This window comes from Artibeus jamaicensis, unplaced genomic scaffold, assembly GCF_021234435.1.
Source record: "Artibeus jamaicensis isolate MK-2021 breed Jamaican fruit bat unplaced genomic scaffold, CSHL_Jam_final contig_585, whole genome shotgun sequence".
Classification (NCBI taxonomy): domain Eukaryota; kingdom Metazoa; phylum Chordata; class Mammalia; order Chiroptera; family Phyllostomidae; genus Artibeus; species Artibeus jamaicensis.
Genome location: NW_026521894.1, coordinates 18,913,579 through 18,931,648, shown reverse-complemented (window position 1 = coordinate 18,931,648; position 18,070 = coordinate 18,913,579). Strand labels below are relative to the sequence as shown.

The window sequence follows — 18,070 nt, the reverse complement described above, 5'->3', positions numbered from 1 at the left end:
CAAGGCAGACAGTTATGATGGGAAAACCCTGGAACCCAGATCTCCCGAGCCCGCAGCCCTCCACCATCCAGTCCGTCCGTGTCTGCTGAGTCTGTCGGATAAAATCATTATTTGCTTGCGTGCAACCAACTAACAAATGGGCATCGACTGAGCATGTCAAATATAAAATGGGTTGCACTTTAGCGGTCATGTCCTCATTCTGCGTGGAAAACTCTTACAGCTGACCTGCTGTCTCCAGCTTCTGCATCCCAAACCCTGTAACTATATCTTACCAATCAAAACAATTTCATTACTCTATTGTCTACTGACCGACAGGGAAACTTTAGAGCAGTGCTATTTCGTGTGGTTGGTAGGTCTCCATAAATGAGAAAGGTCAAGTGTAGATAAGCATTTCAAATCTTTCACAGCAATTTGACATTACTGCAAAATACAAGCACATGCTTTTGTGTCCATGACAGACTGGAAATTAAAAAATCGTTCCTCCACCATAAAGAGTATAAAAATAGTGTTTTAGGGCATATCTGGCTCGAACTAGAGAGCGAATTTAGTCAGACTGGTTCCACTTAGTGACAGGCACTATGCGGAGAGGACCCTGGTGAAACAATTTTGAACGGCATTTTATTTCTGCGAGAAAAACTTTCTGAGCAGGAGGCAGTTGCAATGGTGCTCTGTTGGGTCTGATGCTTATTTCCTAATGTCAGGAAGTAAAGGGCGCCAGTCTGACATCACACAATGCCAGGTTTACCGCCGGACACGGACGAAACACAGAAGTCAGTGAAATAACACTGCTGCAGGGCGCACTATTATCCAAGTCGCCAAGACGGTTCGTCCCAATAAAGGCTGTGACTTTTAATTTTCCACCAAACTTTAAGTTGAGATTAGATATCACAGTTAAATGATAAAGCTGAACTCATGTTACCATATCATCAAACAAAACAAAACAAAACAAAACGTTCCAGGTTCAACAGTATACCAACTGAGAGATATTGATAATGAAATGGGAAAAAACTCCCTCACTTTGGTGGTGATGGTGGCAGAACAGACTAAATACGATATAGCTGTAAGGGACGTCAGTCTTTGTACTTGAAGGAAAAAGTACTAACCGAGTCACCTCTCATGGAAACAGGACGTAACGGTCAGAGACGTTAAGTCATGTCTTTGTGACTCACGTTTCTCCTGGACATAAAGATAGCCTTCCATCGTCCACTGGCTGGGTGGTCTGTAATCCTGGTTGGCAGATTTCATCCTCTGCATCAGCCGCTCTACCTCTTGTCGAGTGCTTTCAAAATTATTCCTGGTCTTTAATAAATAAAATAACAATTTTATTCATTCTTTCCTACCTGTTTTAAGGAACTTAGAGCCTAAAGCTTCAAAACTGCAAATTACGCACAAGATGACCTTAATTATTCCAGCACCACTCACCCATATACCCATGACCCCCAATGTTGAGTCCTACAGCTGATTTTGAATGGCTTTAGTGAAACGTCTGCATGTGTCTCTCTGAATCTCTCAATCTCAATCCCAGTCTGTGTGTGTGTGTGTAAATTGTATGATTCTTTCCTGTTACTCACACTAACATTATTATTTAGTGGCCAATTATAGCATTTAGCAATATGTAATATTTATTAAAGAGAATTTTATAATCACTAATACCTAAGGTAAAAAAGCAGATCCCCAGGCACTTACATTTCTTTTGGGGGATAAAAACAAACCAAATTCACATATTTTCATACAAGTAGCACTCATTTAAGAAAAAGTCCACTGCCCATATTCCAAACACTTTTAAAGAAATGTCACTTAGTTTGGTTTCCAGAAATCCTAACACAATGATCAAGAAGTCTGTATATAAATTAACTTGGAAAATGAATAGATTTCCAAGTTCTACTTCTACTGCAACAAATAGTTTACTCAGGTTACAGCAAAAATACTTGGGGTAAAACATAAAAAGTGTAATGCTTTTCTCTATAGAATCTTTTGCATTCAAGCCACATTATCTCAACAATAAACAAAAGTCATCATCACCCAACTCTAAGATTTTGTTGGGCCCATAATAAAAATTCCGAATGTCCTTAATTGCCACTTTTGCTACTTTTCTCTTTTCAATGTAAGAATCTGATTTTTTTCCTATTCCTTACCTTTTGTCAAATCTCAGGAATCTCAAGATAATTGTGTTTAATAGGAAGATAAGCCATAACATACTTTGACTTTTATGTTTTAATATTTATTAAGAAATCCAAATGCATTCCATATTGAAAAACAACGGAATGAATTTCAAGCAAAATACATTCTGCAAGACAATCTAGGTTAAGTAAAAAGTTGAAATTCAAAAGACAGGTAGAATAAATCCAATTACATACTGCTCATGGGACACCAGAATGCCACAGCTGTTCACGGGGCATCGTCACAATGACAAAAATCAGAGACACAGTGAAAGCCAGGCTTTGTATCGGAAGTTAAATTGGAGCTTTCCAAATTCCTTTGGCTACAGAGTACTAGACAGGGTTTCAGAAATAACTTGTCATCTATACAAAGCTCTGAACAATTAGAACTTCATCATTTCTCAGGTTTGATAATAAAGAAATGGGTTGGTTAAGGGTTTTTTTCTTTAATGTGGTATTCAACAGACGCAAATCAGAATTTATATAACTATGTAATCAGATATAAAAATAATTGATTAGACAACTTTAGAAAATAAACCCTGACAGAAATAGATAGGATGTTTGCAAATAAGTCTCACTTAAGCTTTGAAACACTTATATTTCAAACCTTGTTCAAATTTATTATTAGAAAACAATAAATATCAGCTGTGCTATATGCCTGCCATGCAGAGACGGAAGCTTGGAGTGCTAAAGTACAACCTTCGTTTCGTGAATACAGAAGTGCTGTCCTCTCAGAAAGCAAAGGTTACCCAAGGTCACCTCGGTAACGGCAACACTGGGTAACGGCAAAAGTTTCCAGACTTCCTGGTGTCTATTCCTTAGTGGTATTTATTTCTGTGATATTTTCTAATGTACACTTTTAAACATTAAGATTGGCTCTTTCCTGGTGTACTTTCAACTAGGAGCTAGAAGTCAACACATCCTACAATAAATTTATAATGTGGCTTTTCTAAATTAGTGAGGTTTTACTGTACGTGGACGAGTTCTGGAAAGACTCCAAAGTTTTGGCCTGGTTGTAACCCAGTTGCGCTGTGACCATCTGGTCCGCTAAGCAGAGGCAGTGAGGACAGGTAGAGTCTTACATTCTGCAAGTTGAACTGCAGCTGTTGCTTATACGGTGCGAATTCCTGGGCCAGTTCATATCCCTCGTGGTAAAAAGTAAACAAACCCTGAAGGAACGACAAAAGCTGCAAAAATACAGAGATGAAAAAGAAACCATGAAAACGTGTTTTAAAAAGATCAAATATAATAAAATGGGGAAATGACACTGCATTCTAATCTCTCAGCTAATAAATTTTCAATCTGTTTGGCAAAGCTGACACTAAAATTATGGATATGAAACAGAAAACACAAAAGCTAATTTCTATTTCCTTTTTTGAAGACAGTGATTTAATTTTTGAGTCTTGTCATGGACGGCTGTTACATTAACTACTCGAATATTCAAATGTATTGAATATCGAGGAGAGACCTTTAATGGGGATAAAGACTAAAGAGATGTGTTCTACAAGAGCTTCTAACTGAAGCAGGGAGATAAAACATGCGGACAGGAAGAAGCCTGAAATAGTAAATCAGAGGTAAGAGGTACCCAACAGAAGGAATTAGGGTTTGGCCAGATGAAATTAAGGAACATACCACAAGGTGGCAGAACTGACTTGGGAATTGAACAAACATTTCCCTCTGAAGCAGCAAGAAGGCAAAGCAGATTTAAGAGTTAGGCAAAAACGAGACAGATACAGATCTTTCATATAAGAATAAAAGTAAAAAAACATCTTTAGAAAACCATAGTTTCTACGATCCTGGCCTACTTATGTGCTTATTTATGACATTCTTATTCATGCAGTAAGAGCAGTTCTCCACACAGTTTTAGTACACAGCTGTTGCTAAATTCTAACTGGAAAATTGTCTATTTTTTTTTCATTTTATTCACTGAGGTTTTATTCTGAGACTTGTCTATCAACTCAATCTCTTCCTCAACCTCTTCAAGCAATAAAATTAAAAAATATTTTTATTAGTGGCTAATGATTTTCTAATTCAAATAGCATGATACATTTGTAAGCTAGTATTTTCATTTTTTAAAAATGTATTGTAATTTCCTTTTTTTTTAATTGTCGTAAGCTATTATTTTAAATTAAGGAAGAAACAATGTAAAACATCTTTTACATCTAGGGAAACAAGGGGATTTAGCTAAAGATTGACTAGTCCGTGTGTTATGGTTTCCAGCAGGCAAGTGCTGTTTCTATATGAAAACAATCTAATGCTTTTCTTCCTATAATAAGTCAACTTACAATAGCACGTTCATTTCAGAAAGCATTCAGATTTTTTTTTATGTTCTAACAGTTGTGCATCTCTTGTTGAACCATGCCTGAAAATGTGTCAAAATACGTTGTCAATGTGAGAATTACTTTACATTGTCAATTTTACATCAAGTGAAAATTATTATCAAAATGAGGTAGTCAACAGATTATCCTTTACTAAAGTGATGCTATGATATTTCTCAAATTAACCAGTAACTTAAAACATATAATCTGCACATATTGTGGCCCAATTAAAAAGAACTGTAGCTTATAAAATGGGACTGGAAAATACCTTTAATTAATAGGGGCTTGGATATGCAGGTTCAGAGGTTTACAGGAACTAAATAAGAAAATACTTTTAAAATATAAAGAGAACATTGGTGTTCTAAATAGCTGAATAATTATAGGTTATGAAGTTGTTAAAAGGAGTACTGTTTCGTGTTTTATTAATCCAAAATTCAACTGTCCGAGGAACCGGATGCACCAGGGAAGACGCTATTATTATGTCATTGTAAGGACAAAAAATTCAATTACACATATAAAAGATACTTTAAAACTATCTGTAATAAATCTTCCTATGGAACACCCAATCCCCATGAGATCCATCTAAATAAATAACTTTATTAGCGTCTTCTACAGAATTCAGATACACTAGCTGACAGGTAGTTGCAGACACAATACATGCAGCGCACCCACTAGAGAATGTACGATTCTTTGGAAGGTTCAAAAAAATTATATTCAACAAACCACCCACTTTTCCCTTTTGTTCCACATCTACTTTGAAAACAGGTTTTGGGAAAGTTTAATGAAGACAGAATGCGTGAAATAATTGCCTTTAGATGGTAGCAAAACTAAATGATTTTTAGGTTTGAATAAATATATACTAGTTCATTTTATCCACAACGAATTCCATGATGCTAAATGAAGGGAACTTAGTAGGACAGCCTGAATCTTTAAGAATTGCATTTCCTGCATGTCACTTTCTTTGTTCAATCTGCTGGGGTGGGAACAGTGGTGAGGAAAAGACTACTGTGTCCCAGCTTACCTTAAACTAATCCTGCCCCTTAATAAAATAATAACCACTGTAAACTACTAGATAGATCAGGGTTTAATATTAAGAAAGTCACTTTTATCATTAGGAAATAGTCATATAGTAACTTTACTATTCCCAAGGGTTTTAGAATCAAGTTACATTTTGTCACTCCAATAACATGACCAAATGTGAAAACTGATACTGCATTTACAGATAAGCGATCATTTAGAAAAACACATCACAACTCAGCAAAGGAACACATGTTCCCAATTTGCTAGCCCATTCATCACCGGGTTTCCAGCCTTAAGGGCTCGCAGTTCGCAGTGACACCGTGAATGGCAGATGAAGGAGAGCAAGGGGACTAGTGTGGGAGTGAGGGAAAGAACCCCAAAGTAATTGGTGCGGTAATTCCAGATGACTGTTGCCCAAACTGAGAGGAATCAGAGGGATACAAAGGCTCTTATACTTAGATGTGATCATTCCTCATCTCCTAAGAAATTAACCACTGAAAATCCTGACAAATCCACTAAAACACACACATACACACACACACAAAACTAGAATAAACAAGTTCAAAAAGTTTGTGGGATACAAAATCAATATACAAAAATCAATAGTATTTCTATATACTTGCAATGAGCAACCTGAAAATGCAATTTAAAAACAATTCCATTTATAACAGCTTCAAAAAGAATAAAATACTTAGGAGTAAATTCTTTAAAAAGGAGTAAAAAATTTGCAATTTGTAAAGTACAAACATTGCTGAAAGAAATTAAAGAAGGTTTAATCAAAGGAAACTATTTCATGTTCATGGATGGGAGGATGCAATGAAATCCTATCGGAAGCCCAGGTGACTTCATAATAGACAAGCTGATTCTAAAATTCACATGGAATAGCAATGCAGCTAAACCAGTCAGAATAATCTTGAAAAAGATGAACAGAGTAGTTAGACTCACACATCTGGACTTCAGAACTTAATACAATGCAGTGGTAATCAACAGTGAAACAGACACTAGCTCAGTGGTAGTCCTATAAAACAATGAAAGAAAATTGAAAGAGTCTAGAAATAAAGCCACACATCCAGGGTCAACTGGACAATAAGGGTTCCAAGACAATAAGATGGGTAATTAATAGTCTTTTTTTAAGATGATTTATTTATTGTTTGAGAGAGGGGAAGGGAAGGAGAAAGAGAGGTAGGAAACATCAAGTGTGTTTGTCACATCCCCCCCCAACTGGACACCTGGCCTGCAACCCAGGCATGCGCCCTGACTGGGAATCGGAACTGGCAACCCTTTGGTTTGCAGGCCAGCACTCAACCCACTGAGCTACACCAGCCAGGGCAATAGTCTTTTCAGCCAATGATTCTTGAACCACTGGATAACCACACGCAAAAGAATGAAGCTGGACCCCCCTGCTCCAACAATATAGAAAAAAATTAACTACAAATGGCTAAGATTGTATGATCTGTGAATTGACACCCCAATAAGACTGCCCTAAATAAAATAAAAATAAGCACTTCCCACACACAGAGCACCAGAGTGCACGAGAAAAAAATCAAGTCTCATGTAGGCCTTTACATATGGCCACTGAACCCCTCAGAAGAGTGGGAAGAGAGGGCAGAGGCAAGGCATCTCTTCTCACAGGTGTCCGGCCTGCGAGCTAACCCTGCAGTCTTGACTGCTCCTGTCCATAGTAATGGCCTCACGATGACTATGAAGTACTTTAAGTCTAATACACAGATGTACAGAGGAGTCAGTGAGTGGAAATGAGTGGGTATCAAAACCCAACCAGAGAAGTGAGAAATCTGAAGAGAGGGCCAAGGATAGAAAGAGGCTGTCAGCAGTGACCTGGACTGACAACTGTTAAAACAGGACCATCAAAGAAAGGTGAAAGACCAAAGGAATGAACAGACAGATATGTACATGGATTCAATTAATTTAAAGTCAAAACTTTTTGAAGTTGCGGCTATATCATATTGCCTCAGCAGTGAAGGATCACTGGAGTTCCTGAAGGCATACTTCTAAGCATTCAAAGGGATGAAATTCAGGTTAAGTGGATAGACATAAACGTCTGTGGTGAAGGAACACAAGCAATGAACAATAATAAAGTCCGCTTATCTTTTCAGCTCGAGAGGAATGAAGAAGGTAATGTAGCCAGCAAGGTAATTACAGTCCCACAGAAGCTACATTTAGACCAAGCTGTTCCATGATTGATTTCTAAAATGAAGTTCAAGGGGATGAGTCGGCCAAACAAAGAGAATGTATTTTTCTTACTTTTTCCAGTATTTTATTAACTATCTAACAATTACTGCAAATTTCAGGTTTTTAAATGACAGTACCTAGGCCAATACAGATTTTATTGTAAGGTATATGACCTGAAGATTTTTTTGTTTCGTTTTTATAGAATGATTGCACTTAAGGCTTTCAGCAGGATACAAACTTAAACATTAGCCCTACTAAACATTTTAAACAATGACCTGTCTTATTTGCTCACTTTGATGTACCTTAAATTAAATTTTGTATAGTAGAGCTTACCAATCATGTTGAAAAAGAACACAAAAGGTTTAATTTTCAAGACCTACAGGTCAAATACTATTTGATAGCCTTTTTTTTTTTAACTTAGCAAGTAGTTGTTATTCAGTCTCAATATTATTTAACCATTTTTAAAGAACCCCAAAAGTATTTTATAGTATTCTTCGTGATATACTAAGCTAAAGAGCTTATGATAACATAGTACGCAAATTAACTGAAATTTTCTTTAGAAAATGATTTAAAGTTAAATCTAGCAAACTAAGGAATGGCTATCAAAAGCAGTATACTTCAGTTTCTATATAATGATTTAATTTTTATATTAATTTAAAACATAATATTAAAAAAGACCAAAATAAAGGCTATAAAGAATACTCCAGAAAAATGCTCTTACAGAATTTACATGTATATTTTAAAATGTGATAAAAATTCAAACTGTTTTTGAAAGGCTACGTCTGGCCTTGAAGCCACACTAATAAAGGTGTTCTACCTTATCTAGGGGTGATGGTCCACAGGAGACCTCACACCGCTAACACCTTACTGATACCAACAATGCAGCATGCACTTGCCCCATTACCTGCATTGGTTGAGCCTCACCGCAATCCTGGAAACCACGTACAATTTTTACCCCCTACTAACCAATCAAAACCTGAGGTACACAGGGTGTGAAAAATGTGCCCCAACCGCACAGCTATCAGATTGGCGTCGGACGCCAGCTCACGCCCACTCAGCCAGGGCACCGCTCTGTGTCTGCCTGGAGAGCGACCGGGCAGCTGAGGCCTGGAGAGACTTAACAACAGGAGGACAATGGGAGGGAAGAACAAATGAATGAGTGGGCAGATCCAATTACCTTTACCAAGGCAAAAGTCAACCTCTTCTTTTTCTAATTTAATAAAATTACAATAGCTTTACGCCACAACCGAAGGGGTCATCCATTTTATTTGGTCACAGCAAATACTACAAAGGACTACTTCCTGTAATTAAGTGGCCAATAAGGCAACAAATGACACTAAACATAGTGACTTCAGATTTGGGCTCTAGATTCCTGGCTTTCCTCCTTTTAGGTTTGTGACCTCAGACAACTATACTTCTGTGACTTAACTTCTCTGTCTGCAAGGATACCAACTGCCCAGTAGTAAAGTGTGTGGGATCGTGGGAGATAAACATGAAGAGAACACACGGCTGCACACAAAACATTAGTCCTGGCTGAGGATGCTCCAAGGATAGAAGGAACATATACACAAACTGGAGCTGAAGGAGCCATCAGCAAGTTCACTCACAAAAACAGTCTTTTAGTCTTCTGAGCTGCAAAACTTTATGCACAATAATATACTTCTGATACACTAGGGCTCAACTCTCTCACATAAGCTGCTTCTCAAGCCTTCTCCCGTAATTCCTCAAAATTGTCATAAACTCCAGGCAACCCTGAGAAGTAGCAGGATGGTACAATTAAGAATCAGGACAGGATGATTCTTCCTCTCTGATCTTTCCCCTGCAATAGAAACCTGAACTCATACATATTGTTGGTAAGCGTGGGTGCATGAGGTCAAGTGCTGTTCAACAGAGACGTAACATGAACCACAAATGTTCTATTTTAAAGTTTATAGGGGCCACATTAAAAAAAATGAAACCAAATGAAATTAACTTGGTATTTTATTCAATACAAGATATCCAAAATACTATTATTTTACCATGTGGTCAATATAAAAGAGGTACTAGTGAGATAACTTCTTTTTGTACTAAACTTTGCAATCTAATAGTATTTCACACGTACAGTGCATCTTAGTCTATACTGACCTCACTTCAAATGCTGTATCAATATGTGGATAGTAGCCCCCACAGTGAATAGGACATTAGCCAATGTCCTACCTCAACCAATGCAGGTAGTGGGGCAAGTGTCTAGAGGTCACCAGACATCTACAATCACTTTTTATATAAAATGGAAGAAAAGATTGCCCCTAAAATTATACAGTTAATGTAGAGCTGAGTTTAAAAAGCCGATTTACTGCGTACTTTAAAAATATGTAAACGGACTCTTTCCCCCCATGTTTTAGCTTCTTTCCTCAAGCTTTTTCTTGAAATAGTAACACTGTAGGAATATTTATTTCTAATACCACCTAAATATTCTATAAAAGTTTTATCACAAGTGGCAGGATCTTGATGTAATTGAAACAAGGTAAAATAATCTCAAATGCTTATCATAAAGAATGTTATATAATTCGAATTACCAGGACTATTTTACACTTGTCTTACAGACTTGGTATCTCACAATCTCTATTATGAGATAAGTTGCATCCCTGGGGTAATCTGCTTTACTTAAATCTGGGCTAAACAGAATAGACTGCTAGATTTCTTCGATGTAAAACAGTAATGCAACAGGAATTGAATTTCTGTAGGATAAAAATTGCAAAGATATGAAAGTATCCTCATGTGTTTTCATGGTTATAGCTTCTGGGAGCTTTGTTTTTGAAATTTTAAAAACTTTTTCCTCCAAATTAATTTGTAAATGCATAACTTAAACAGCAAGTGCTCATGTTTCATTGCTCCCATTTCTATTCTTCTCATTATTGGAATGTAAATTAAGTCAACCCCACAGAACAGATTCTGCAGCTAGAAATAAAAAAACTAGACTAAACTGACAGCGCTATTTCATTTGGCCAGACATACTAATAGGAAAAATACAGCAGCCAAGAAAATATTTTGGAAGAAAGACAAATTTAAACATCAATTTTGATTGTGGAGTCACAAGAAAGGCATGCATTACAGAAGACTTTACAGACCATCTCAGTTGGGATGAAGTAGAGAGAAAAAAGAAAACACATTTCAATTGAAGGGCAGCTCCCACTTTCCATACGTATTATCACAGGAATTCACAAATTCTTACCATTCCTTCTGTCACCTGTGAGAAAACGATTTTACAGGCTTCTCCTTATATACCGAGTGTTACATGACAGATTGATCTAGTTAACTGTTCCCAGACAGGACGGGCCATGAAAAGAGGCTTAGATGGGAAAATGGGCTACCTGCGTGCCCCTCAGAAGCAGGAGAGGTACTGCAGGTATAAAAGAATTATTACAGGTGGAAAAGGATCATTCCTGGTGTGAAAAAGGACAGAGCAGCAAATGAGCACAGTGTCTGAAGGAACTAGGAACCGGAAAGGGAAAAGTATGAAGGAAAACTATCAGAATGAATGGGGATACTCTTAACAATTTAGAGTCGTTTAGTATCAGAAAGAGCTGGATTCCAGAAATTCCAAAAGGCAGGCTCTCAGGAGGAAGTTTGCCAGCAAGGAGAGAGGGAGGCTTCAAAACCCCAGGTAGGATTCGGAGGCAGAACTTAGTCCAAGAGAAAGGGAGCAGTAGGACTGGTGTCTTCCTAAGACTAGGGATTGTTAGGCTGACCAGCTATCCAGGAACCCCAGATGAGCTTCAGAGGCCGCCTAAAAACCGTTTAATCAGCTTCTCAAAGTATCTACTAAATAGAGGTTAGCAATTCATTCTAAGGGGTTTAAGGACTTGGGTGTTTGGCAACCAGAACTAGAAGCTAAGGCTGCCATCCCAAATAAAAAGTAAGAGTTAATTCCCTGAGCCTGCGTGTGACTTCCAGTTGCTTAAATCCCTCTAGCTGAAGGGCTGGTCTAGTAAACTGGTCAGGTGGCGACTTTACAGGAGGAAGTCAGGTAGGTCCAGCTGGAGGGTAAGGAGAGAAGCAGCGGTCTTGCGAACCGGGCGGGGACTGAAAACTCAGCCCAGCCTCTGCTCTGTCTCAGTTGCCCATCATCTTTAGGGAATCACTGAAGGGTGTCTATCAAGAAAGAAATTTGGTCAAATAGATTTTAAATCGATGTTTTTCCTTCCCTCTTTCCCATCACTTCCACTAAAGTAGAAAGAGAGTATTTTCTTTTACGAACTGACATAGGAAGAAAATATGGCTTAAATTACATATTTGATTACCTATATATTTTACTATCACTGTCCCCTCGTGGGAACTGAGCTTTATATATCCCAGCGGAAGATTATTTTGACTATGGAACTTACCTTTATTCATCACAGTTGATGCCTCATGAATATGCCTACTTAGCCAATACTGGTAACATATTAGGATATTACTTGCGAGGAAAATGCTAAGAAAATGAAGTAAGCTTATAAAGACCAGCCACCTGTTCTTTTCTGTAATGCGGCTTACGTTGGGGAACCCATTACTTTTTACACTGACTCAGGAAAATAAATGACTTCATTGGAAAGTCAGACAGGGCCCAGCCTTGCAAGCAAGTGGGGTGGAACAAAGGAGAAAAATACAGCCTGATGTTTTCTCCCTTCACCTAAAGCTTGAGTATATGGCTCACTGTTGGGAACTGCTCTGCCTGGTTTGTAACTTCTAGGAGTTGTAACTTCCCCCTATGGCTAAGGCTGAGTGAGCAACCTCTGGAATGTGAGCCACTAAGGAGACAAAGCTTATCTCTGCCCCCAACTCATGGTCGGTTAGTCAGAAACAGGTAAGACCCCTGGGGGGGGGTGCGACCTAAGCCAGACATGATCACATGGGAGGCCCTCAAGGAAGGACTTGAGGGGCTGCAGCAAACAGGGAGTGATGGACCCTCGCCCCCTGGCTATTCTGACATGGCCTGAGTCCTCAGTTCCATCTGGGAGAAGGACTTCCTGGCTCTAATCCACTTAAACCTAAAAACCTGACTGGGAAGGTGGTGTAGCCCTTTGTCGGCAAGAGCGAGATCCGGGGTGATCGGGCACAAGAAAGAATTCACAAAGTCCTGTGAAGCCTGCTTTGCTAAGAGTGCTTTCATTCATATAAGGGTCCGAGCAGGAAATGAGCATGTCTCCCAAAGTTTTTGCAAGCCCCTTACCTGACAGACACTGACTCAGACTAAGCTCTCAGATTTCTTTGAAATGTTATATATTGTTTGATCCTTGCCACCTGACATTGATTGATGAGCTTTACCTGTATTCCTGTTTACCTGTATTTATTACAACCCAATAAAAGCCATTGAAGAAGAGGTTCTTGGTCTTTCTCCTGTGAAAGACTGACCACCTCTCCTCCCCAAGCAGATCATGTCTTGGTAGTTTCATTTTCGTTCATGGCAGATGGGGGGACTTGGGGGCAAAATTGCCCCCACAGGTCACTTTAGTGCTCAGGTATGTTCACTTAGGTATATGTAATGTACATCCTTTTATTTTTATTTTTTCAAACCAATAGAGTATTTTTTAAAAACAGTTTTAGGTTTACAGAAAAACTGAGCAGAAATTACATAGTTCCCATATACCTACCCCCGGCACCCACCTAACACAGTCTTCCCTGTTATTAACATCTTGCATTAGTGAGATACATTTGTTACAAGTGATGGTCCAATACTGATCCATCATTACTAAAATCCACAGTTTACATTAGGATTCACTCTTTGTGTTGCACATTCTATGGGTTCTCCCAAATGTATAATGACATTTATCTACCATTACAGTATTATATATAATAGTTTTATTGCCCCAAAATTTTCCTGTGCTTCATCTATTGGCCCCTTCCCTTATACCCCCTCCCTTTTTGTGTTTAAAAATTGTAATTTTCAACAGAAAAACACTATCATTTTTCCCCACAGGATATACTGATCTTACTATTTTGTCGGGAAATTAAACCTTACCGGTTCAACAAATTCAAACTTCTTCTTTTCTTGAACTTCTTGAATTTTAAAGACATATTCCAATGATGCTTCATAGAAGTTTTGATGTTCCCGATCGATCTGTGTGTCTGCCTGAAGGGCACAAGAAGGCAAACCATGACATGGGGAGTAATCAATGATGTTTCCTTGTTTGAGCGGGACGCCAATCCTGCTCCACTCTGAAATCTTGATTAAAAATGAAGTCCTGCCAGAAGGGTTTTTTTAAGAACTCTTTTTCATTTTTATTTTTTAAATATTTTATTTATTAGTTTTTAGAGAGAGAAGAAGGGAGGGAGAAAGAGATGGAAGAAACATCAATGTGTAGTTGCCTCTCACATGGCCCCCACTGGGGACCTGGCCTGCAACCCAGGCATGTGCCCTGACTGGGAATCAAACCAGCGACCCTTTGCTTCACAAGCCTGGGTTCAATCTACTGAGCTACACCAGCCAGGGCCTGCCAAAACTTTTAATATGGCAATTATTATTATGTCCTTGGAATAAAGAGACGAAGAAAACACAGTCCTTGCACACAAGAGCTCACAGTATGTGGGGTGGGAGGAAAGAAAAAACACAGAGTAAAGATACAACATTCAACTCATTTAAATGGAAATATTACAGAAGAGGTTTATAAATGTATTTGAAAATCTATGGGGTCACAGAAAAAGACACTTAAGTTCTGGAAGAAAATGATAGTGGTTTGAGTGGACTTTTAAGCTGAACAACTGGCAGTGACTAGTCAAAGCTAAAAACAAGGGTCGCTCTCATAAAAAAGTAAAGAGGCATGAAAGACTCTGACAGTTTATCAACAGCATAAACAAGTGGAGGGAAGTAGTGAGAACTACGATCAGCATCACACTATAAAAGATTTTGAACACTGAATAGCAAATTCAGATTTTAACTGAAGAACTGCTTGACAACACTGAGCAGCAAGCCACATCATTAGGTAACCTCTTAAAAAGATAAGGCTGCTGGTAGCAGAGCCGAAAATTTTCAGTGGTTCTGACCTAGTGCTTCATGCTCCACCGATGCCGTGTGTATTTCTTCTTCATGACTGCAGCGAGGTTCTATCGATCGAGCATGACACAAGTGTTACTGAAATAATTGCATTTTCTTTTTGATATTGTCTTTCTCTCCTTTCTATGGCCATTCCATTCTCAGATGCCCTCCTTTAAAATGACTTCGATTTAACGGAGAGACATGATTTTACTCTTCTTCCCTGGTTACACACTCCTCACTGCCAGCTGAGATTACGAAAAGCAGATGAAAAAACGGGCTCTCCAGAATACTAAGTATCTGCCAACAACAATTTGGGAATAGAATATTGCTTTGGAGCCATTTTACTATGACAATTTCACAAGCAGAAGCTTTAAAAAAAGATAAAAGTAGGTTTGCTGGCTTGGACATCATAGCATTTTAAAACTTCATATGAAACACCTTTAAAAATAATTATATATATATATATCTGCTATGCATTTATTCATATAATTAAAAATAACCCAATATGAGAAGCAAGTCAATAGGAATTTAACTTGAAAATTCCAAGTTTTTATACTAATATACAAAAAGAACATGTAAATCAGGTAGGAAACGTGAACCAGAAGCTTCTCGGCTCCCAAAGACAATTTCTAAACAAGAAAAGAAATAAATATCCACAAAAAGGCAATTGCATTCTATACGAATCATATATAGATTGTTAACAGAAGGAATGGTAAGAAGGTATAGTTAGTGGTATGTGAATCAATGTTTAACAATGGACTCCCGTGGTTGGGGGCCACAGCCAGATTTGTAGTATTTGCTGGCTTCTGTGGTATCAATATTCACTCAATAGCCAGTTCCGAACCACAACCCAACATCAGTGAACGAGGGAGTTAGAGAGAGATGAGAAAATTGGTCTGCAAGCCAGAGCGCCACAACACCACCGGGTGTAAAGGACACAAGGATATTTTTAGCCTCGGAGATAACATTCTATTCCCCAAGTTATTTCTGAAGGTCTTCTTTACTGTAAAAGATAATGTCTCTGACTGCTGACTAGCGCGTGGGAACAAACTAGGATTCTGAGCCACCTCTGTAACACACACGACCCTTTCTGGCCAACAAGGCTGCGCAGAGAAGAGCACAGCAGGTGCGGAAGCTGTCCACCGACAGGCCTGCTTACAAGGCTGGCCCTCGGCTGCATCTGGGAATGTTGGTTCCGGGAGGGTTCTCACCACTCTAATTGATAAGCATAGTTTACTGCGCCAAAACTATCTGTGCAAACAACATGGTTTATTTTGAATACCTGCTTTCCTCCTGGGAGTCTGGAATGTGGGCACACGACAAGCAGAAGGTGCCTATGTGACCAGCTCCCAGGAAAAACCACGGATGCTTAATCTATACTCAGTGTCTAATGGACAACATTTCACATGTTTTTCTGATGATTTATTCCTGGGGGAATTAAGTGTGTCTGGTGTGTTTTTACTGGGAAAGGACTCTTGGAAGCCGATGCCTGGTTTCTCCCAGGCTTCATGCTACGCATCTTTTGCTGATTTTTCTTTATATCTTTTCACTGTAATAAATCATAGCCATGAGTCCCAGCGAATCAGATGCACAATCCCATCTGTGGGGTTGTGGGGGCACAAAGAATGATAAGAGAGAAATGACAGCTCTTCCCATTTGCAAGTTCTAGATATTTCCAATCACCGCTAATCTAGATGCATCTGTAAACCAAATCTGCTTTGAAAGGTCACCAATGCCTCAGTGAGAGATACTTCTAGTCAGACGCAAGAGTCCATTGGAAAATGCACTAGAGACAAGCAGGCAAGCTGCATTGCTCCCTCTTCTGGCCCCTCCCCTATAGGCAGTGAGCAAAAAGGGTTGCCCTGCCTGGATGAATACCTAAGGCCCCACTCTTCCCCTTATAGCCTATCAGCTACGCCAAGACAAAGAAATATGGCCCAAATGAAATAAACAAAGCAACAAACAACAAGTGATAGAGAGGTTGTGGAGAAAAGGGGACCCTAGTTCACTGTTGGTGGGATTGCAGACTGGTACAATCACTATGCAAAACAGTATGGAATTTGCTCAGAAAACTAAAAACAGATCTGCCTTTTGACCCAGCAATTCCACTGCTAGGATTATATCCTAAGAACCCTGAAACACCAATCCCAAAGAACTTATGCACCTCAATGCTCACAGCAGCACAATTTACAATAGCCAAGTGCTGGAAGCAACCTAGGTGCCCATCAGTAAATGAATGGATCAAAAAACTATGGTACCGATATGTCCCCTAGAGCAAGGAATATAAAGGAAAGTATAAACAAATGGGATCTCATCAAAATAAAAAGCTTCTGCGTGGCTAAAAAAAAAAACAGTATTAAATTAAAAAGACAACCAATTGTATGGGAAAACATATTTGCCAATGATACATCAGACAAAGGTTTAATCTCCAAAATATACAAAGAACTTACATGACTCCACTCTAAGAAGACATTTAACCCAACTAAAAAATGGGCAAAGGACTCGAACGGACACTTCTCCAAGGAGGACATACAGAATATCCAGAGACACATGAAGAGATGCTCAATATCGTTAGCTATCAGAGAGATGCAAATTAAAACCACAATGAGATACCACTGTACACCGGTCAGGATGGCTATCATAAACAAAGCAACCAACAACAAATGTTGGAGAGGTTGTGGGGAAAAGGGGTCCTTAGTTCACTGTTGGTGGGATTGCAGACTGGTACAACCATTATGGAAAACAGTATGGAATTTTCTCAGAAAAATTAAAATTGACCTGCCTTTTGACCCAACAATTCCACTGCTAGGATTATATCCTAAGAATCCTAAAACATCAATTTCAAAGAACCTATGCACCACAATGTTCATAGCAGCACAATTTACAATAGTCAAGAGTTGGAAGCAACCTAGGTGCCCGTCAATAAATGAATGGATCAAAAAATTGTGGTACATATACACAATGGAATTCTATGCAGCAGAGATAAAGAAGGAGCTACTACCCTTTGCAACAACATGGATGGAACTGGAAAGCATTATGCTGAGTGAAATAGGCCAGGTGTTGAAAGACAAATACCATATGATCTCACCTTTAACAGGAAGCTAAACAACAAAACAAACAAGCAAGCAGAATAAAAAGAAAGACACTGAAATAGAGGACAAGGGGACAGTGACCAGAGGGAAAAGGGAAGGGAATTTAAGGGGAAAAAAAGGGGAGGGATTTGGAGGAACAAATATGAAAGACATAGGGATGAGAACTAAGGGGGGTGGAAATGGGAGGGAGGTGGAAGGACAGGGCGGGGGTGGGGGGCTGGGATGGGAGAAATAGACAAAAAACTGTACTTGAAAAATAACTAAATAAAATTATTTTAAAAAACTACGGTACATTTTAAC

At 38.7% G+C, this 18,070-nt stretch overlaps 1 protein-coding gene across 1 annotated transcript in view; it reads right to left on the bottom strand.

Annotated features, from left to right (window-relative positions):
- The window catches only part of ARHGAP42 (Rho GTPase activating protein 42), a 256,582-nt gene that overhangs the window by 46,074 nt on the left and 192,438 nt on the right, over positions 1-18,070 (bottom strand). Inside the window, exons 6-8 of the mRNA XM_053670414.1 lie at positions 13,665-13,775; positions 3,242-3,346; positions 1,170-1,299 (exon numbers count right to left, since the gene is read on the bottom strand). Coding sequence (XP_053526389.1) covers positions 1,170-1,299; positions 3,242-3,346; positions 13,665-13,775 — 346 coding nt within the window. The remainder of the gene's footprint in view (positions 1-1,169; positions 1,300-3,241; positions 3,347-13,664; positions 13,776-18,070) is intronic.